General features: G+C 41.9%; 2 protein-coding genes across 2 annotated transcripts; both read left to right on the top strand.

Moving 5' to 3' along the window:
* The first annotated feature begins 11,744 nt into the window (after positions 1-11,744).
* LOC146967184 (tyrosinase-like) lies at positions 11,745-13,797 on the top strand. The gene is made up of 5 exons (XM_085762191.1): positions 11,745-12,515; positions 12,591-12,801; positions 13,092-13,233; positions 13,407-13,693; positions 13,772-13,797. Exons 1-5 carry the CDS (start codon positions 11,754-11,756, stop codon positions 13,795-13,797), a joined length of 1,428 nt encoding a protein of 475 aa, XP_085618317.1. The 5' UTR covers positions 11,745-11,753.
* Positions 13,798-17,434: 3,637 nt separating this feature from the next.
* LOC146967183 (tyrosinase-like) lies at positions 17,435-21,489 on the top strand. Its single transcript, XM_085762190.1, has 4 exons — positions 17,435-18,268; positions 18,344-18,554; positions 18,647-18,788; positions 21,186-21,489. Exons 1-4 carry the CDS (start codon positions 17,492-17,494, stop codon positions 21,487-21,489), a joined length of 1,434 nt encoding a protein of 477 aa, XP_085618316.1. The 5' UTR covers positions 17,435-17,491.
* The last annotated feature ends 918 nt before the right edge of the window (positions 21,490-22,407 follow it).

Genomic DNA, 22,407 nt, shown 5'->3' with positions numbered 1-22,407 from the left:
CCGGACTATAAGCCGCTACTTTTTTCACACGCTTTGAACCCTGTGGCCTATACAACGATGCGTCTAATTTATAGATTTTTACTGGCTAACAGCCTCCGGGGGGCACTGTAGCAGGAAGCGCAAGTGAGACAGACATGTGGGGAAAGATTATGCGCCGAAGAAGACATTGGTTTTGAGTGTTGGTGCCGTACAGTCTATGGTGCCGTGCAGTCTTATTTTCTAACCGGCATGTTACTGTTGGTGCCGTTCAGGCACAGTTTGAAAAAAAAAAAAAGCAAGCAGGATTTCTCCCGTGGCTATGTTTACATTTTTGATCGTTAACTACATGACTTGTGACTTGTACGAGTGAGAACGGAGGCTCTCTGCCTTCACGCGTCTCACGGCTGAAACATCAGTGTAGACTCGGCCACCACCCCGGTGTCCCAGCTCTCGTCTCTGCGCACCGCAACACAAACGCGCTCCGTAACCCGTAATGTTTTGTTCATGACGGTTAAGACTACACAAACACACGCCGTAACATCGTATTTGTTATGTAACGTTATCCACCGCTCCGTGTTGATTTTTCGCCGGCTTCGTTGTCAATGCACATGGCTGAGAGGAGCGTAACCGAAACAGCGGAAAAGCGAGCGGACTTGTTTCACTCTTCCATACATCTTACTGTCTTTCTGTGTAAATATCATATGTTACAACATTAAAAACCTGCGGCTTATATTCAGGTGCGGCCTATATACAAAATCTATTTTCTTTTAAAATTTATCTGGTGCGGCTTATATTCAGGTGCGCTTAATAGTCCGGAATTTACGGTATATCATGGAAAAGTCCATTTCCATCAAACAACCCCAACCAAGTATTGAGTGCATGAAGATGGACATAGTTTTCAGAAGGCCAACATTTCTATATTAAAAATGCTTTTTAAAAAAAAAAAAAAAAAAAGGTCTTTTGTAATAGGCCTATCTACATTTTTGGGGATACTGAATTTTAGGTCTTCATTTACTGTTAGCCATAATTATTAGCTACTATTGAAATAAACTAATAAAAAATAAAAATAAATAAAGACATGAAATGTTTCATTCTGTGTGTAATGGATATAATGTGTACTAATAGTTTCACTTTTTGAATTGAATCACTGACATAGGCCTTACAGTAATAAACTCTCCTATGATATTCCAATGCACCTGTACATTAAGATTAAGATATTCTTTATTAGTCCTTGACAGGAAACTTGTCTTGGGCACAAGTGCTGACACAGCTGCAACTAAAACCACACATAGCGAGCCCATGGTACTCATACATCTGCACATTCACATACACATCGTGTACGCACACATCCACATAGCCTACACACAGAAACAGTGTGAGTGATACATACAGCTCTACTTCACACTGTTAATTCGTATAATCCCAACAGACATGTCCAGTGATTTTCAGCCTTCTGTGATTACATTTGTCTGTTCTGATGATACAAGTCAGTGATCCTGAAATGTGTGTTTCTCTTCTATAATCATTCTACATCGCAGAGGCGACGTCTTTCCATTTAGGGCTTCTTCTATAGTCCAATCATGAATTTATTGCCAGTAGTTGTTCACTGGAATCTACTAGGCTACTCACTGAAATCAATTGGTTGATCATTCAATTAAAAATTAAACTTAATCCTCAGAATTGAACTCTGTAATTTACTTTATGTTACTCATGTTTGTCAATTGTGCAGCTTTTACTTGTTTTATAGTGTAAACTTTTTGAACACATCACCTTGGGTTTAAAGAAACTGTGATTTCTTTGGGATGTTATTTTTTGCTCATATCTACTCTAATATACAGCAGATGGTCGTCACCCCTTTCAGATAATCAAATAGGCTAGATAAGAAATGTGTGGGTTATTTTGTTTTTTTTTTGTTTTTTTGACATAATAAAGGACTTTATGTCTGATGATTTGTCTCCTCCTGGTGTTTGAGTCTGATCACTTGTTTCTATAGAGGGTAGGCGTTTACGTCACATTAGGCGCGTTTCCATTGCAGGAACTTCGGGGTAATTTTACGGGGCCAGCCCCGTAGGTGCGTGTTTCCACTGCAGGAACCTCCCCCACAGGGCCATTTACAGGAACTTTTACGGGGGCCAACGGAGTACCTACTCCAGGGTAGGTACTCCTTTCGGCCCTGAAAAGCTCCTGGGTGGGGCTCGAGGTTAACCCGGCACTGATTGGCTAAAGCTAGAGCAGGCTCTGACGCTACCAGAAAGCACCAAAACAACCGGCATTTTTAAAAGGGGGAGCAGAAGGGGAGCATTAGCCTAGCAGACACCGCTGTAAACAACAAGAAAACAGCAGGAAGATGTACACAAATGGACCGACGGTGAGGTGCAGACATTGATGCAGTCTACAGCACCGAGGGGATTCAGAGGGGGTTTGAGTCATCGCGGCGAAATGAAAATATCAGCGCACCTCGACACACTGGGGATCCATCACGCCGCAAACAATGCCGTGAAAAGTTAAAAAAAAAAAAAAACTCAAGCAGGATTACAATCAGCCGCCATGTGCACAAACACACAAACCAGAAACGCGCCTACCGCCTCAGCTCCTTCCATCCTTCTCCGTTGTTGTTATGATTTTTGTGCATGTGCTTGTGACCTGCCTGGGTGACGTCACGGTCGAAACTGTTGCACAGCAGCGATCGAAACTCATGACGTCGCCGCGGGGTCCTACTCTGCAGTGGAAACACGGCCACTGAGAGGGCCGAGTGAGAGGACGGTTCCTGTAGAAGTTCCTACCCCCTCCCTTTACCAGGAACTCCTGCAGTGGAAACACGGCTATTGCCCTGGGACACGCCCCTTCCGTTCAGACTGAGTGGCAAAACAGACCTCCCTCAACGTGGTGAAGGATAGTGAAACCGGGTAAAACATGTAGCCTAGTAGTATCAAAACAAATTGAGGTCAGAAGGACTCACCAATGATCCTCCAGGTCCCAAAAACCATCTGGTCCACAGACACCAACATGTTGCCAGAAATCATTGAATCATTTCAAAGTTAATTCAATCAGCCATTATATTTATACAGAAACCTTCACAAAGTGCTTCACTACAATGTTTCTTTCTCAAACAGGAACTACCACAGAAAAGAACTCTGGTAACCGTGACAATAACACGCGCCACCTGTTGGTGAAGAGTCTTTCTCAACTACAGAATCAGTTTAACCATGTTTAAGAAAATAATTGGCCTACATTAAAAGGAAATGATGGGGTCCCGTCCTGTCTAACATCAGTGGATCTCTCACACATAGTTTTCTCTTTCAATGTCCAAAAAAGAAAACTCACTAGGCTGGAGCAAACTATCCATATAAGATAGAAAAAGAGCATGCACAGACTAAAAACACTGAAATAACACACTTATTTATGTATTTATTTATGTAAACTCTTTACTTATAGATAATTTTCATAATTTAATACAAAAGGTCCAACAAAGGACAAATACAAAACATTGAACAATTAAAGTCCGGGCAGGCATGTGCACACATAGGGCCCAAGGGGTGCTTGAGCCCCTGCCCTTTTTGCCTCGTAATAAAAAGTGCCCTTTTTATGTGTTTCTTTTTTTCCAACAAATAAATAAATTCCTGTTGTGCATGGGGATGTAAAAAAAAAACGGCAGTGTAAAAATGCCATTGTTATCTACTGTACGCATTTCCTTGTAATACACGGTAGGCTATGTGTGTGTGTGTGTGTGTGTGTGTGTGTGTGTGTGTGTTGAGCCCAACGCCACCTCTCTGTCCGCTGCTGCTCCACTCCCTCACATGCACGTCATCTTATTATGACCTTTATTATTCACAGGGTGACATAGATCCCTTACTGTGTAGCCCGTCTCTAAACTAAGTGAAGGAAACAGAAGGCAACTGGATACAGAAATTAGTAAGGAGGAAGTCATACAAGCTGTCAATAAGCTTCAAATAGGGAAAGCACCGGGTCCAGATAAATCATTTATTTATGTGAAAAGAAATGAACACACACACACATCACCACAGAACGTTCCAATTATGTTTAAACATAAAATGGCAAATAAATGAATCTTGAATCTTGGATTTCCTGCAGAATTTCTGAAAAAGTTTCTGTCCATATTGGTGGATCCACTTACAAATAACAAAAAAAAAGGACTCGTTTTCCTTTACATGAGTTCATGACTGATCAAATTTCCTGTTAATGGCGAGACTGTGGTATACAAGTGCTTGGTGACCTTCATATTTCATATTTAGTTTATTCACACACACTCAGTGTATTGACATACAGAAGTTGTCATTGTTTAAGCTGAAGTAAAATTATTACGTGTAGTTGTTATTTGAGTTGTGTTTGGGTCGTGTAAACATGGTTTATACACGTTGTAGCCCAGAGTCTGCTGTTTGATTTGATTTGCAATATGACTATATTCTTTCATAATTAGTGCGACATTTTGGCCGGTCCTCACTTTTTCCAAGGGCTGTTTGAGGGTTAAGACTTTAGGTTATAGTTAGGTTTAAGTTAGGTTAAGAGCAATGGTTAAGGTTAGGTATTTGTTTTGGATGGTTAAGGTTAGGGTAAGGGGCTAGGGAATACATTATGTCAATAAGTGTCCTCACAAAGATAGCATTACAAGGGTGTGTGTGTGTGTGTGCGTGTGTGTGTTCTTGTACTTACTACGTCGTGAGGACTGGAAAGAGTTTTTAACCAACAGAGTGAGGACATTTTTGGGAAGTGAGGACCTTTTAACCGGTCCTCATTTTTTCCCCCTCCTGGTCGCACAGACCCGGCTGCATAAACAAATTAAAGGGGGGCATTACAATTTTTCAGGGGGGCACACTTTTTCAACCTATTTACTGTTTAATGTAGTGTCTCTCTGTCTCTCTCTCTCTCTCTCTCTCACTCACTCACTCACTCACTCACTCACTCACTCATTCACTCACTCAAAAACACACCATACTTGAGAACTAAAGTACTGTAGGGAGTTTGGGGAGCACTCCCCCAGAAAAATGTTGTGATTTTTAACACTTAAATGAGGCATTCAGGTGTACTCTGAGGAGAAAATAAATGGAAAAGACAAATTGCTTCGGATAAAAAAGCAGATTTAGTACTGACTGAGGTTCCTATCATTGTAATGGCAAGAATGGCTGAAGTTGAACTTAATGCAGTATGAATGGAGGCTCCCACATGCTTGAGCTTTACACATGTCCTGAGATTTTCAGCCAACTTTGATTATAGAATATATTAGCCCACCAGGAAAACTTCTGGTACTTCCAATGGACAGTCAGCCTCTGCCGCCAGCCACCACAACTGCAGAAACATCTCCCCTTTTCCGTGTAAAAGACCACCTCATGTCGTCCATTTTTCTGATGATTCAAAACCACTCGGGATGCTAGAGTTCAGATAGTTACCTTGGTTATCTGGCTGTCAGAATCTTATTATGACCTTTATAATTCACAGTAGACCGCCTACTGTGTAGGAGATTTTTTTATAACAGCCCGTCTCTAAAGTAAGTGTAGGAAACAGAAGGCAACTGGATACAGAAATTAGTAAGGAGGAAGTCATACAAGCTATAAATAAGCTTCAAATAGGGAAAGCACCAGGTCCAGGTGGATTTCCTGCAGAATATTTGGAAAGTCTGCCCATATTGGTGGATTCAATGAACAAAAAACATGCTCTTTGTTAGGACTTCCCTGTGGATTAGTTTTCCTTTACATGAGTTTATGACTGATCAAATTTCCCGTTAATGGCGAAATTTTGGTACAAGTGCTTGGTGACCTCTGTAAAGACGGTCTAACTGGTGAATACTCAGATATCGGCAATCGCTACAGTGTCCCTCCTCACACTTTAAGTTTTTACAAATCAGAAATTGGATTAAAGATCTATGCAAGGATTACTAGAGATACTCAAATGGGAAAAATAGTACACTTGTCTGATTCACCAACTGGACTGATCTCAAAGCTTTATAAAGCCAATGGGAGAATGGGAAACAATCCTTAGGAACTCATAAACCTTTTTAACTTTAACTAAACACAGACTGATTCAATTTAATGTTTTGCATCACACATGTTACACCCCTCATAGATTACATCACATGTATCAATATGTGTTTTCATGTTGTCCAAGATGCACTACCAGGGATGTCAATGTGTATGGCATTTTGGCAAGGTATCCATAACAGCTTATCCAAAACACTCAAAAAAAAAAAAAAGATAGCTATTGGGGACCTAAACGGACTTCACAACTTAACATTGAATCAGAAAAAACAGATTTTATTATCCATTACAGACGCTAAAAATGCATTTTAACAAACTGGAAATCCACAACACACCACCATCCTTGAAACAATCATATTGTACTCCAGAAAAAAAATGATGTATAGTGTGGGGAGCATTTTTCCAATATATGGGGACCTCTGCTGAAAACTATTCCACAAATTGAAGCTTCCATTGACTGAATGTGATCGTATGTATACTGTAATTCTATGGCATATTGAACTACTTTCAATTGATCCCCAGAACCAATGTATCCTTACTCTGTGCTGTCTAGTGGGGGGTGGGGGAGTGTGTCTTTATGATATGTTTGTCTTATATGTTTTGTAAGTGATATAATTGGGAATAACAATAATTATAAAAGAAAGAAAAAGGAAAAAAAGACTAAGCTTTATTTGTCCTTTACAGGATATTTTCCTTCCTGGGTCAACAGCCAAGTTTCTGGATTACTTATTCTGAGACTGAAGCAGGAATAAAAGACTGCAGATCAGTTTACAGCAACATAAGTGGCGCGTATCACCTCTAACACTCACTTAATGCTCACAAGTTAATGCTCTACACAGACAGACTCAGATTTGGAGACATATGCACTTCCCTGGGTTTACAGATCATTGAGTGGTCGTCATGCTGCAGGAGATGTTTGGTCAGTGGTTGGTTCTGTTCCTCTATTTTAGCAGCTTCAGCCAAGTGGAGGCTCAGTTTCCTATCGACTGTACCACACCTGAGGCTCTGGGGAACAAGACGTGTTGTCCTCTGTGGAACGGTTCTCCCTGTGGACTGAGCTCAGGTCGAGGGATGTGTAACCCGTCCAGAGAAACCGTTCAACCAATTGACTACTACTATTTCTTTCGCCAAAACAACCGGCATTTTTAAAAGGGGGAGCAGAAGGGGAGCATTAGCCTAGCAGACACCGCTGTAAACAACAAGAAAACAGCAGGAAGATGTACACAAATGGACCGACGGTGAGGTGCAGACATTGATGCAGTCTACAGCACCGAGGGGATTCAGAGGGGGTTTGAGTCATCGCGGCGAAATGAAAATATCAGCGCACCTCGACACACTGGGGATCCATCACGCCGCAAACAATGCCGTGAAAAGTTAAAAAAAAAAAAAACTCAAGCAGGATTACAATCAGCCGCCATGTGCACAAACACACAAACCAGAAACGCGGCTACCGCCTCAGCTCCTTCCATCCTTCTCCGTTGTTGTTATGATTTTTGTGCATGTGCTTGTGACCTGCCTGGGTGACGTCACGGTCGAAACTGTTGCACAGCGGCGATCGAAACTCATGACGTCGCCGCAGGGTCCTACTCTGCAGTGGAAACACGGCCACTGAGAGGGCCGAGTGAGAGGACGGTTCCTGTAGAAGTTCCTACCCCCTCCCTTTACCAGGAACTCCTGCAGTGGAAACACGGCTATTGCCCTGGGACACACCCCTTCCGTTCAGACTGAGTGGCAAAACAGACCTCCCTCAACGTGGTGAAGGATAGTGAAACCGGGTAAAACATGTAGCCTAGTAGTATCAAAACAAATTGAGGTCAGAAGGACTCACCAATGATCCTCCAGGTCCCAAAAACCATCTGGTCCACAGACACCAACATGTTGCCAGAAATCATTGAATCATTTCAAAGTTAATTCAATCAGCCATTATATTTATACAGAAACCTTCACAAAGTGCTTCACTACAATGTTTCTTTCTCAAACAGGAACTACCACAGAAAAGAACTCTGGTAACCGTGACAATAACACGCGCCACCTGTTGGTGAAGAGTCTTTCTCAACTACAGAATCAGTTTAACCATGTTTAAGAAAATAATTGGCCTACATTAAAAGGAAATGATGGGGTCCCGTCCTGTCTAACATCAGTGGATCTCTCACACATAGTTTTCTCTTTCACTGTCCAAAAAAGAAAACTCACTAGGCTGGAGCAAACTATCCATATAAGATAGAAAAAGAGCATGCACAGACTAAAAACACTGAAATAACACACTTATTTATGTATTTATTTATGTAAACTCTTTACTTATAGATAATTTTCATCATTTAATACAAAAGGTCCAACAAAGGACAAATACAAAACATTGAACAATTAAAGTCCGGGCAGGCATGTGCACACATAGGGCCCAAGGGGTGCTTGAGCCCCTGCCCTTTTTGCCTCGTAATAAAAAGTGCCCTTTTTATGTGTTTCTTTTTTTCCAACAAATAAATAAATTCCTGTTGTGCATGGGGATGTAAAAAAAAAACGGCGGTTTAAAAATGCCATTGTTATCTACTGTACGCATTTCCTTGTAATACACGGTAGGCTATGTGTGTGTGTGTGTGTGTGTGTGTGTGTGTGTTGAGCCCAACGCCACCTCTCTGTCCGCTGCTGCTCCACTCCCTCACATGCACGTCATCTTATTATGACCTTTATTATTCACAGGGTGACATAGATCCCTTACTGTGTAGCCCGTCTCTAAACTAAGTGAAGGAAACAGAAGGCAACTGGATACAGAAATTAGTAAGGAGGAAGTCATACAAGCTGTCAATAAGCTTCAAATAGGGGAAGCACCGGGTCCAGATAAATCATTTATTTATGTGAAAAGAAATGAACACACACACACACATCACCACAGAACGTTCCAATTATGTTTAAACATAAAATGGCAAATAAATGAATCTTGAATCTTGAATCTTGGATTTCCTGCAGAATTTCTGAAAAAGTTTCTGTCCATATTGGTGGATCCACTTACAAATAACAAAAAAAAAGGACTCGTTTTCCTTTACATGAGTTCATGACTGATCAAATGTCCTGTTAATGGCGAGACTGTGGTATACAAGTGCTTGGTGACCTTCATATTTCATATTTAGTTTATTCACACACACTCAGTGTATTGACATACAGAAGTTGTCATTGTTTAAGCTGAAGTAAAATTATTACGTGTAGTTGTTATTTGAGTTGTGTTTGTGTCGTGTAAACATGGTTTATACACGTTGTAGCCCAGAGTCTGCTGTTTGATTTGATTTGCAATATGACTATATTCTTTCATAATTTTGGCCGGTCCTCACTTTTTCCAAGGGCTGTTTGAGGGTTAAGACTTTAGGTTATAGTTGGGTTTAAGTTAGGTTAAGAGCAATGGTTAAGGTTAGGTATTTGTTTTGGATGGTTAAGGTTAGGGTAAGGGGCTAGGGAATACATTATGTCAATAAGTGTCCTCACAAAGATAGCATTACAAGGGTGTGTGTGTGTGTGTGTGTGCGTGTGTGTGTGTGTTCTTGTACTTACTACGTCGTGAGGACTGGAAAGAGTTTTTAACCAACAGAGTGAGGACATTTTTGGGAAGTGAGGACCTTTTAACCGGTCCTCATTTTTTCCCCCTCCTGGTCGCACAGACCCGGCTGCATAAACAAATTAAAGGGGGGCATTACAATTTTTCAGGGGGGCACACTTTTTCAACCTATTTACTGTTTAATGTAGTGTCTCTCTGTCTCTGTCTCTCTCTCTCTCTCTCTCTCTCTCTCTCTCTCTCTCTCTCTCTCTCACTCACTCACTCATTCACTCACTCAAAAACACACCATACTTGAGAACTAAAGTACTGTAGGGAGTTTGGGGAGCACTCCCCCAGAAAAATGTTGTGATTTTTAAAACTTAAATGAGGCATTCTGGTGTACTCTGAGGAGAAAATAAATGGAAAAGACAAATTGCTTCGGATAAAAAAGCAGATTTAGTACTGACTGAGGTTCCTATCATTGTAATGGCAAGAATGGCTGAAGTTGAACTTAATGCAGTATGAATGGAGGCTCCCACATGCTTGAGCTTTACACATGTCCTGAGATGTTCAGCCAACTTTGATTATAGAATATATTAGCCCACCAGGAAAACTTCTGGTACTTCCAATGGCCAGTCAGCCCCTGCCGCCAGCCACCACAACTGCAGAAACATCTCCCCTTTTCCGTGTAAAAGACCACCTGATGTCGTCCATTTTTCTGATGATTCAAAACCACTCGGGATGCTAGAGTTCAGATAGTTACCTTGGTTATCTGGCTGTCAGAATCTTATTATGACCTTTATAATTCACAGTAGACCGCCTACTGTGTAGGAGATTTTTTGATAACAGCCCGTCTCTAAAGTAAGTGAAGGAAACAGAAGGCAACTGGATACAGAAATTAGTAAGGAGGAAGTCATACAAGCTATAAATAAGCTTCAAATAGGGAAAGCACCAGGTCCAGGTGGATTTCCTGCAGAATATTTGAAAAGTCTGCCCATATTGGTGGATTCAATGAACAAAAAACATGCTCTTTGTTAGGACTTCCCTGTGGATTAGTTTTCCTTTACATGAGTTTATGACTGATCAAATTTCCCGTTAATGGCGAAATTTTGGTACAAGTGCTTGGTGACCTCTGTAAAGACGGTCTAACTGGTGAATACTCAGATATCGGCAATCGCTACAGTGTCCCTCCTCACACTTTAAGTTTTTACAAATCAGAAATTGGATTAAAGATCTATGCAAGGATTACTAGAGATACTCAAATGGGAAAAATAGTACACTTGTCTGATTCACCAACTGGACTGATCTCAAAGCTTTATAAAGCCAATGGGAGAATGGGAAACAATCCTTAGGAACTCATAAACCTTTTTAACTTTAACTAAACACAGACTGATTCAATTTAATGTTTTGCATCACACATGTTACACCCCTCATAGATTACATCACATGTATCAATATGTGTTTTCATGTTGTCCAAGATGCACTACCAGGGATGTCAATGTGTATGGCATTTTGGCAAGGTATCCATAACAGCTTATCCAAAACACTCAAAAAAAAAAAAAAAAGATAGCTATTGGGGACCTAAACGGACTTCACAACTTAACATTGAATCAGAAAAAACAGATTTTATTATCCATTACAGATGCTAAAAATGCATTTTAACAAACTGGAAATCCACAACACACCACCATCCTTGAAACAATCATATTGTACTCCAGAAAAAAATGATGTATAGTGTGGGGAGCATTTTTCCAATATATGGGGACCTCTGCTGAAAACTATTCCACAAATTGAAGCTTCCATTGGCTGAATGTGATCGTATGTATACTGTAATTCTATGGCATATTGAACTACTTTCAATTGATCCCCAGAACCAATGTATCCTTACTCTGTGCTGTCTAGTGGGGGGTGGGGGAGTGTGTCTTTATGATATGTTTGTCTTATATGTTTTGTAAGTGATATAATTGGGAATAACAATAATTATAAAAGAAAGAAAAAGGAAAAAAAGACCAAGCTTTATTTGTCCTTTACAGGATATTTTCCTTCCTGGGTCAACAGCCAAGTTTCTGGATTACTTATTCTGAGACTGAAGCAGGAATAAAAGACTGCAGATCAGTTTACAGCAACATAAGTGGCGCGTATCACCTCTAACGCTCACTTAATGCTTACAAGTTAATGCTCTACACAGACAGACTCAGATTTGGAGACATATGCACTTCCCTGGGTTTACAGATCATTGAGTGGTCGTCATGCTGCAGGAGATGTTTGGTCAGTGGTTGGTTCTGTTCCTCTATTTTAGCAGCTTCAGCCAAGTGGAGGCTCAGTTTCCTATCGACTGTACCACACCTGAGGCTCTGGGGAACAAGACGTGTTGTCCTCTGTGGAACGGTTCTCCCTGTGGACTGAGCTCAGGTCGAGGGATGTGTAACCCGTCCAGAGAAACCGTTCAACCAATTGACTACAGGGTGCAATGGCCCAGTGCTTTCTATCATAATGTGTGTAAATGCTTTGACAGCTACGATGGTTTTGACTGTGGTGTGTGCCTCCCGGGCTGGAAGGGAGACACCTGTAGCGAGCCGCATCACGTGGTGAGGAAAGAAATTACTGATATGACTGAAGCTGAGAGGGAGAGATTCCTCTCTAACCTGGACCATGCAAAACACACCACCAGCAACCGTTACAAGATCCTCACCAGCAACGACACCACGGTGTTCAGCAACTTTAAGTTTCACAGCGCAACCGTCTACGACCTGTATGTGTGGATGCACCACTATGCAGCTAAGAAGTACAACGGCACAAAGGACGATGCTGCTCACCGGGGCCCCGCCTTTCCCTTCTGGCACCGAGTCTTCCTGCTCTTCATGGAGAGGGAGATCAGGCTGCTCACAGGGAACCAAGATTTCTACATCCCCTACTGGGACTGGACCAGAAACCCAGACTGCAACATCTGCACCAACGAGTACTTTGGGGCAGTCGGCAAGGGCGGTCATATAGACAAGGCTTCCCGTTTCTCAAAGTGGAGGGTGAGATGTCAGAACCAGACTTTTCCATCTGCTTCTTCTTTCTCTTGCTCCAACTCCTCTTTCTTTTCTCCATAGACCGCATGTGTCGGTGATGAACGTCTTGGTCAGATCTGCAGCCGTTCTGATGACTCTAAACCTGCACCTATCAGCCGCAAACCTGGGATGGATGAACGATACAAAACACTGCCGACCCTTCATGATGTTTTATATACACTGAGAACAGGCAATTATGACACATCCCCATATAACAAAGACTCTAGGAACAGTTTCAGGAGCAAACTAGAAGGTAAGTTATCTAAAAAATTCTATACAGTACATAAATAATATTAATAGAAAAGTACAATAGAAAACTTTAACAGTAGGGTTAGAATTGAAATAATTTATACAACAGATTTGCAGAAAAATATTATAGAAAGAAAAAAAGAGGAACAGAATAAAGTACACATCCTTAAGAGTTTGAGCCTATAATTAGAGTGTGTGCGCGCACATACAGTATATATGTGCATTTACAGATTGCGTGCTTAGATTTTTACAGCATTTGTGAATAAATAAATAAATAGTGTTTCGTCCTGTTAGGTTTTGAGATTCCTCAAGATTCCCGATACCTGAACTCCTCCATGCAAAACCTGGTCCATGACTACCTGAACGGCACAATGTCTCACCTCCCCACTGCAGCCAACGACCCCATGTTCATGGTCCACCACAGCTTCGTGGACAAGTACGTCATGTAAATTAAACTCACAGTACAGTTCAGAATACACTATCTCTTGTGATGATATTTACACTAAAGACCAAAGAAGAAAAGCTTGTGTTGAAGTGTTGTGTTTGTACAGTATTTGTTGTTCGATGGGGAACGATCGATCTTCTCTGAGCTGTAGAAATGTCCTTCAGGCTTCTGGAGGATTGGCTGCAGCGCCACAGATATGCAAGCTACCCCGAGAGTGGTGAGATCCATCCAGCCCAGAGGAAGGACGCCTTCATGGCCCCCTTCTTCCCCCTGCGCTCCAACGGCTGGTACTGGAACCAAGACATCAAGAGGCTGGGCTACAGCTACATGGAGCTCAGGGGCCTCCAGCCAGATGAAGGTGGAAGCCAGTGGCGGTGGCTGGGGCCCGTTCTGGGTGTGTCTGGTGTCGTGTTGCTCTGCGGTGGCGTTTTGGCTGCTATCAAATACAGAGGTGAGGAGTATCATCTTCACTATGTGATGAATACAGTACATTCACTAGTGTTAGTCTCATCACATTGTCTCTATTCAGGTGAAAGGTCTGACCCGACGGTCTGAATGTTGCAGTAGAAATCGAGACTCATCAGACCAGACGACCTTCTTCCTTCTTGTTGATATCTTGACAGCTGGTGTGGTTCTTCTTCTTCTGCTGGGGCCAGCCCAAGCCTCCACAGCTCCCTAAGCAACATGTTTATTTTGGGGCCCTCTATTACTGCCAATAATACTGATTATGGATTGTTTACTAACCTACAAACTCAATTCATTTTTCTAATCTGTGATGATGAATTATCTGGCATGTTTTTACCCATCTATGGTTTTTAATTATGAAATGGTACCAAATTCAGCTAAAAGTGCAGCCTGGGGTTAATATTCAAATTGTTAAAGTACTCAGTGGGATACTGAATGTCAATTAGGCCTACAACTAGTATTTTGTAAGTAACAAAATAAACTAATACAATGCATTTATTGTAAACACATCTGCTTTTTTTATTTTAATTTTTGGTTTTAAATAAACTGCAACAACAATTGGAGGTGCAACAACAACAATTAAAGATTTTTGTTATTGCGCAGAATTTCTCTATGGGTCAAAAGAAGTTATGCGATACCGCTTAAAAGAGTTAATTGCCCTTAGGGGCCCCTCCAATGGTCATCGGGCCCTAAGCAGATGCTTAGTTGGTTTATGCCATGGGCCGGCTCTATTCCACATGTTGTGGTTCAGCGATTGGACCGTACTGCATTTGTTGTATTAGCTATACTATTTTAATTACTCTAACTGTTACTAACAGAACTCACCTTTGCCAGCCTGTTAGCTACATACAGTACTACAATTAGCCACAGTAAGCTACATCCTGATCAGCCCTCTCTCTACAATTACATTTCTGTAGAGGACATTCAGTACATCACCATCTTTTGTACTTTTTTTTTTTTTCATAATCATATATTTTCTCACCTATGCTGTGTTTTGTCATGTCCTATGTCTTGATCATATGTAGCCTATGGTGAAATAAATTATAAGACATTATGCAACCCATTTGATTGAATATCACACTGAGTGAATAAGTGTCAGTGATAGTAAATAATGCAAATCAGTAGCCTACCAGAGGAAAAGTTGCACTTTTGAAGCCAGGATGGTCTGCAGGTCCCGACTACACTGCGTTGTGTTCTGTGCACAATAACGGGACGCACGGGACGAGTCAGCTTCCTGTATACATGTCACGTGGGTTTCTGTACAGCCACGCCTTTTTAGGAGACTATAGCGGCAGCCTTGAGTGTATTGACTCCAATGGGAATTGAACGTGAACACAGATTATGGTCGATTATTTATTTCGCCCCACAGTCACTGAAGTAAATTTTAAACTCATTTTTCACAAGCCACATCTCTTCTGGACATTTTGACACAAAAATGGCAATTTTCAGACGGACACATCAGGAGAAAATGAACTTTGTTCACGACCCACTCTCGCAACATCAAACAAGCGTTCGCGAACACCTGCAAAAATTATTTAAATAATTTTCGTCATGCTAAATATGACTGTTAGCTGTGTAAATATTTAATGTTATTATAAGAAAATATAAATATCTCACTTTCATCTACCTACAAATGTTATAAATCCACACACGCTCACAGAGCGAGGTGGGGGGACGGTTGACCACGCCCATTTAGGAGACAGGAAGTGTAACCAGGAAGTGTAACCATTTCATATCATTGGAGCAGCCTCTCATGGGGTAGATCTTGGTGTCTTTGATGGTGAAAAGATTGGGTTTGTAAAAATGAAAGAAATACAAAAAATAAAACCACAAAAATCTGAATTATATTGACAATAATCCATATTTAAAGGTTGGGTCTGGAGTTTTGTGCCCAAAAATAAACATTAGACTAAATTAAATCCGTCTTAATCGTCACCTATGAGCTTAGTCCTGTGTGGTGGGGGCTGTGTCTGCAGCGCCCCCCCCCCTGTATTTTGGTCTTTTGCTTTGTTTTGTTCAGGTTTTGTTATACAAGGGGATGTTTCTGGGTGGAGAGCGAGAGAGTCGGTGAGTCTCTCTCTCTCTCTCTCTCTCTCTCTCTCTCTCTCTCTCTCTCTCTCTCTCTCTCTCTCTCTCTCTCTCTCAGCAGCAGCAGTCAGGACCGCAAAGAAAAAGAAATACAGTCTGAGTGAAGCGCTGGAGTCGCGGACCGATTCCCGACCGTCACAGACACTAACAAGTATTAGGGCCGTTGTAGTGAGCTAGCTCAATGCTAACTTCGGCTATCGGTAGCGGTTAGCATCCCCTGCTAACACCGTCTTCCCATCGCACCACAGCGGCATAAAAACGTAACACGGTGGCTCCTGGTGTTGGCGAATAGTCGGCTAATCAGCCCACGGCTCCAGCGGTTCTTTCAGACTGTATTTCCTTTCCTTTGCGGTCCTGACAACTGCTGCTGTCAGGGGCAGGAGGCTACACAGCTTAGCCTGAGAGGAGGGGCTGAGTTTCAGTGTTTTGTTTACAAACTGCAACGAACAAAACTCCAGACCCTACCTTTAAAGTAAAAAGGAACACATGATGAGATGGATTTTGGTGAAATGAACAATACAATAAAAAAAACACCAAAATGTGTCATTTTCTTTTTCTAGGCTATCTGTTACAAACACACTCTTCTGATTAAATTGTGGAAGCAATAGTCAGCAGGAAGTCAGGGGAAAAAAATGTGCTTGTGCAAGAGTCGATTTCAAAATCCACCTGCTGGCTGGTGGCCAAAAAAAGTTCACTTTAGGGTTAGGGTTGAACTGGAGTAGGCTAATGAATGAAAATAACTAATGTGACACATGAAATGACGTTTTAGGTTAAATTAACCATGTAGCCTATCTTGGAATCTTTGCCTGTATGATGGTGAAAAGATTGGGTTTGTAAAAATGAAAGAAATACAAAAATAAAACCACAAAAATCTTAATTATATTGACAATAATCCATATTTAAAGTAAAAAGAAACTAAAACATATCATGATATGGATTTTGGTGAAATTAATAACAATAAAATAAAATAAAACACCAAAATGTGTTGTTTCCTTTACCGATCTGTTACAAACACACTCTTCTGATTAAATTAAGGAAGCAATAAGCAGCAGGAAGTCAGGAAAAAATGTGCTTGTGCAAGAGTCAAGTTGATTTCAAAATCCACCTGTCACACTGGCTAGGGTCAAAAGTTCACTTTAGGGTTAGGGTTGAACTGGAGTAGGCTAATGAATGAAAATAACTAATTTGACGCATAAAATGACGTTTTAGGTTAAATTAACCATGTAACTGCAGAATGTTGACTAGGTCGACTGTGGGGAGGGAGATGTCGCAATGATTAAATACAGAGGTGCAGCCACCCAAGTGGGGGGGGGGGGGGTTTGGCGGAAAGGAATGAGCTAATGGAAAAAGTACCTGAAATTTAACCACAATGATGTCAATGCAATATAATGAAATAATGAGGTTACAAAACTACCAGTAAAATGATTAGTAATCATGGAGAACTGGGTGTGGAAAAGTGCGATGTATGGGATAAAAAGAGAGTTTGAGGCTCTCGGGGGAGAGTTCGCGCTGGTAATACAGAAAGTGCACTAGGCTGCATATATCAAGAAGAGGAACTTTCCAACACCGGAGCAGCGAGGGACCGGCACTCAGCACCACGAGCACCCCGTTGGATCGTTGACAAAAAAGAAAAGCAGAACAACTACAACAGACTTGTATGCACTTCCCTGGGTTTACAGATCATTGAGTGGTCATCATGCTGCAGGAGATGTTTGGTCAGTGGTTGGTTCTGTTCCTCTATCTGAGCAGCTTCAGCCAAGTGGAGGCTCAGTTTCCTATCGACTGTACCACACCTGAGGCTCTGGAGACCTGGACATGTTGTCCCCTGTGGAACGGTTCTCCCTGTGGAGAGAGCTCAGGTCGAGGGACGTGTGAACCACATACTGCAAGGGCCAGTCCACCAATTGACCACAGGGTGGACTGGCCCCACAAGTTTTATGATAGTTTGTGTAGATGCTCTGGTAACTACGATGGATTTGACTGTGGTGTGTGCCTCCCGGGCTGGAAAGGAGACAACTGCAACGAGCCGCATGACGTGGTGAGGAAGGAGATCACGGACATGACTGAAGCTGAGAGGGAGAGTTTCCTCTCCAACCTGGACCAGGCAAAACACACCACCAGCAACCGCTACAAGATCCTCACCAGCAACGACACCAGAGTGAAGGGCAACTTTAAGTTTCACAGTTCCACCGTCTACGACCTGTACGTGTGGATGCACTACTATGCAGCTAAGACGTACGCCGATACTGACGACGATTCTGCTCACCAGGGCCCCACTTTTCCCTTCTGGCACCGAGTCTTCCTGCTCTTCATTGAGAGGGAGATCAGGCTGCTCACAGGGAACCAAGATTTCTACATCCCCTACTGGGACTGGACCAGACACCCAGACTGCAACATCTGCACCAACGAGTACTTTGGGGCAGTCGGCAAGGGCGGTCATATAGACAAGGCTTCCCGTTTCTCAAAGTGGAGGGTGAGATGTCAGAACCAGACTTTTCCATCTGTTTCTTCTTTCTCCTGCTCCAACTCCTCTTTCTTTTCTCCATAGACCGCATGTGTCCTTGATGAAGGTCTTGGTCAGATCTGCAGCCGCCCTGATGACCCTGCACCTGCACCTATCAGCCGCAAACCTGGAATGAATGAACGATACAAAACACTGCCGACCATCGATGATGTTAATGATATGCTGCGAACAGACAATTATGACACATCCCCATATAACATCCGCTCTAAGAACAGCTTCAGGAGCAAACTAGAAGGTAAGATACTTCATACAGTACAAAAACGCCAAGAAATTTTTTTTTTTTAAATGTATACATGTTTAAATATAATTAAAGTTTCATCCTCTTAGGTTTTGAGATTCCTGAAGATTCCCGACACCTGAACTCGTCCATGCACAACCTGGTCCACAACTACCTGAACGGCACAATGAGTGATGTTACCACTGCAGCCAACGACCCCATGTTCATGGTCCACCACGGCTTTATTGACAAGTAAGTCAAGTAAATTAAAGTGTTGGTTCAGTTTTTTTGAAGTGGGGCCATACAGGTGACAAACAGCTGTGAACAGACCAAAACTAACAGCGTATTTCAGTTTCAAAATAATACACCAGTAGGCCTACAATATACCACCGTTTTTAGTCAGACCCCACTGACATCACCAAGATTTTGACGGTGCACTTTCATTCTTCATTCATGTTTGTACATATTGTTACTATAGTCGGTTCCGTTTGCACTTTTATAGTGGTCGAAGCATTTGTGATCATTAATCATTGATCGCATTTTGCCGTTAGCCGCTTGGCTTTTATTTAAAAAAAACACTGTAATGTTTATGAAGAGGGAAACCGGCTCTACGGAGTTTGGAAGGACTTTTTTCAGCCTCTCTTTGCTCCTCATGTCTTAGTTCTCCGTGACTTTTCACTCATTATCAGCTGATGCTCAGCTGAGAGCTTAGTGGCAGGTTAAAGGGATAGTAGCATTTTTTTTAAAGTGGGGTTGTATGATCTACAAATAGCCCCAAAGTACTTTAATTGCAGTAAAAGACTCTCTGCACTCCTCCCGTTAGCAACGCCAGCCCATAGCCCTGCCCAGAGATTTACAACACACAGTGTTGTGAATGGACCCAAAGAAACGGCCTATTTTCACGGCCTAAAAGAGGTCTTACATGAAAAAAAATACAAAGTTCCATTGTTCGCTATAATATAATTTTTTCCAGCCCTTCAAAGTGCAGGAAAAATGCAGTTTTTATTTGGACCTAACCAACTCACGTATCCCTCCGCCCAGGGTTAGCGCCTGCCGATCAGCAGTTGGTTAGGTCCAAATAAAAACTGTGTTTTTCCTGCACTTTGAAGGGCTGGAAAAAATTATATTATAGCGAACAATGGAACTGTGTATTTTTTTTTCAGGTAAAACCTCTTTTAGGCCGTGAAAATAGGCCGTTTCTTTGGGTCTGTTCACAACAATGTATGTTGTAAATTTCTGGGCAGGGCTATGGGCTGGCGTTGCTAACGGGAGGAGTGCAGAGAGTCTTCTACTGCAATTAAAGTACTTACTGTAGGGGCTATTTGTAGATCATACAACCACATTTTTAAAAAAATGCTACAATCCCTTTAAGCTAACGCTACAAACTACAAGTAGATCAATGATTAAAAATGATCAAAATCTTTCAGAACACTATATAGGCCTACAAACTGAACACTAACTGAAACTATGACAATATGTCCAACAATAATGAAAGTGTTGTAGCCTATGGATTTTTATTTAGCCTCTAATTTTCATCATCATAAATCATTTAGCCAGTATGCTAAGTTAGCTGGGCGGCTAACGGCAAAATCATAGACTGTAAAAAGAATGGACGTAGCGTCCGTGACGTCACCCATTGGTTTGGGGGAGTCTGTTTTGTGCCGCTACTACGGGGGTTTGAACCGCGCCATGTTGGATTCTACTTGCCATATTTGGAGCGGTGCGGCCGTTGGCCGGCCGAGAGCCCGCCCACTGGCCTCGTAACAGCGGTCTCCGGACCTGTCACTCAACGGTTCTGCGCCCTAATTGGCCAGAACTTTAAACCTAATAATAGTAAAACGGTAGAGTTTTAAAAAAATTCACCCCCCTCAGAGTGTGTGCGGCTGTAGAAACTATCGGTTGAGACCAAAAAAATGAAATGTACCAGGCTGTAAATATGTTTTTTAAAGCTGTAAAATCGGCTATTTTAACATGGGGCTCAATTGGAGTTGCTCCCTTCTGGAGCCAGCCCCCAGCGACAGCCCAGGGGATTGCAGCTTTTTGAACGCGGAAGTGAGCTTCACTTCTCAGACCGACAACTGCCCCCTTGGGCAAAATGCGATCAATGATCACAAATGCTTCGACCAATATAAACAAAAATGCAAACGGAACCAACTATACTAGTAACAACATGTGTTACAACATAACTATGAATGTAGAATGAGAGAGGTGTAAAGTGTTAAATGTAGGCTAACAGCAAGCGCTATGGTAAAGACGACCGCCGGAAGTGACCGTAACTTCTTAAAGTGGAAGTGGCCTACGTCACACTACATTATGCAAGTGGTCATTGGTGAAATGAACGAGTTTCGCGGCAGATAATGTGTTATTTAGAGGCTGCATTGCGCTGACCTGTATACTCGCATTATATGTAGGCTACTGTATATGATATGTGGCTCTCGGCTGGAGCTAATTTCATCGGAACAACTTGTAATGACACCAAAGTTATCTGGGTGAGTAAATTATCGTATTTTATGCTAGAAATAAGGTCCAGATTGTAAAAAAACGGTAATTCCCCTTTAAGACAGAAGAACGTGTTGCAGACGTTGTGTTTGTATTTGTTGTTCGATGGGGAACGATCGATCTTGTCTGAGCTGTAGAAATGTCCTTCAGGCTTCTGGAGGATTGGCTGCAGATCCACAGGAATGCAAGCTACCCCGAGAGTGACGAGATCCATCCAGCCCAGAGGAAGGGCGCCTTCATGGCCCCCTTCTTCCCCCTGCGCTCCAACGGCTGGTACTGGGACCAAGACATCAAGAGGCTGGGCTACAGCTACATGGCGTACAGAAGCCTCCCCCTCCAGTTAGATGAAGGTGGAAGCCAGTGGCGGTGGCTGGGGCCCGTTCTGGGTGTGTCTGGTGTCGTGTTGCTCTGCGGTGGCGTTTGGGCTGCTGTCAAATACAAAGGTGAGGAGTAGGGGTGTCACGATTACTTGTTTTCACAATTAATCGCAGTATTAAACGCCATAATTAATTAATTAATTAATTAATTAATCGTAAAGATTTCCAAATACCGTCACTTTCCAAAAAAGATTATGCTGGAATCACAGAGGCAGATGTGAACCAAAGTGAAGGTAAATGTCAGAAATACTGGTCCATTTACCTAACGTAACATACAGTACAATTGGTAGGAATTGAAATGTTAGTGATTCATTTGTGCTAAACACAAACAATTAAAATAAACTTTTGGTATAGATGACAATTAATGACTTGAATATTTAAAGCACTTCCCCTGCAGGATTAATAATTGGTTAATGGTTATATATTAATAGGAGATACTTAAGATATTTAGTGTAAATAATTAGTAATGTAATATTATTACTATTATATTAGGACTGTATTTGATTTTACACATTCATATGTAAATTAATTAATGCATAATAATCATGATAATCGTAATACCGTGATTACTTCTCTGACAATAATCGTACCAAGAAAATCTATAATCGTGACATCCCTAGTGAGGAGTGTCATCTTCAGTTTGTGATGAATACAGTACATTCATTAGTGTTAGTCTCATCACATTGTCTCTATTCAGGTAAACGGCGCGGACCACGGGCCTCGACCACAGAGGTGGAGCTCTAACAGGTGAAACTTCCTGGTTCACAAGGAAAATGAGCAACTTCCAATCACTTTGTTGCCTCAACTCACCGACCACAGGACTTCAGAACTGCCCTAATTATTTATCAACAATGAGCTGGAAATGTGTTTGTGAAGGTTTTCGGCCATCCAGGTCATCATAGTCATCGTCTTAAGTTCTGAGAAAATAAAGGTGGGACACTACAGGCGAATAGGGTAGAAATTTAAACTAACAGATATCACCATGAAACTTCCCA

The sequence above is a fragment of the Trachurus japonicus genome, chromosome 19, assembly GCF_045865225.1.
Source record: "Trachurus japonicus isolate A0001 chromosome 19, Traja_1.0".
In the NCBI taxonomy this organism is placed as follows: domain Eukaryota; kingdom Metazoa; phylum Chordata; class Actinopteri; order Carangiformes; family Carangidae; genus Trachurus; species Trachurus japonicus.
Note: the sequence above shows the minus strand (reverse complement) of the source record. Positions and strands in the feature narration are given on the sequence as shown.

Bases quoted from the DNA above. Each gene is read 5' to 3' on its own strand.
- LOC146967184 (XM_085762191.1), top strand. From the start codon at position 11,754: ATGTTTGGTCAGTGGTTGGTTCTGTTCCTCTATTTTAGCAGCTTCAGC. The intron at 12,516-12,590 runs GTGAGATGTCAG...TTTTCTCCATAG, and splicing joins CCCGTTTCTCAAAGTGGAGG to ACCGCATGTGTCGGTGATGA. The intron at 13,694-13,771 runs GTGAGGAGTATC...GTCTCTATTCAG, and splicing joins GGCTGCTATCAAATACAGAG to GTGAAAGGTCTGACCCGACG.
- LOC146967183 (XM_085762190.1), top strand. From the start codon at position 17,492: ATGCTGCAGGAGATGTTTGGTCAGTGGTTGGTTCTGTTCCTCTATCTG. The intron at 18,269-18,343 runs GTGAGATGTCAG...TTTTCTCCATAG, and splicing joins CCCGTTTCTCAAAGTGGAGG to ACCGCATGTGTCCTTGATGA. The intron at 18,555-18,646 runs GTAAGATACTTC...TCATCCTCTTAG, and splicing joins CTTCAGGAGCAAACTAGAAG to GTTTTGAGATTCCTGAAGAT.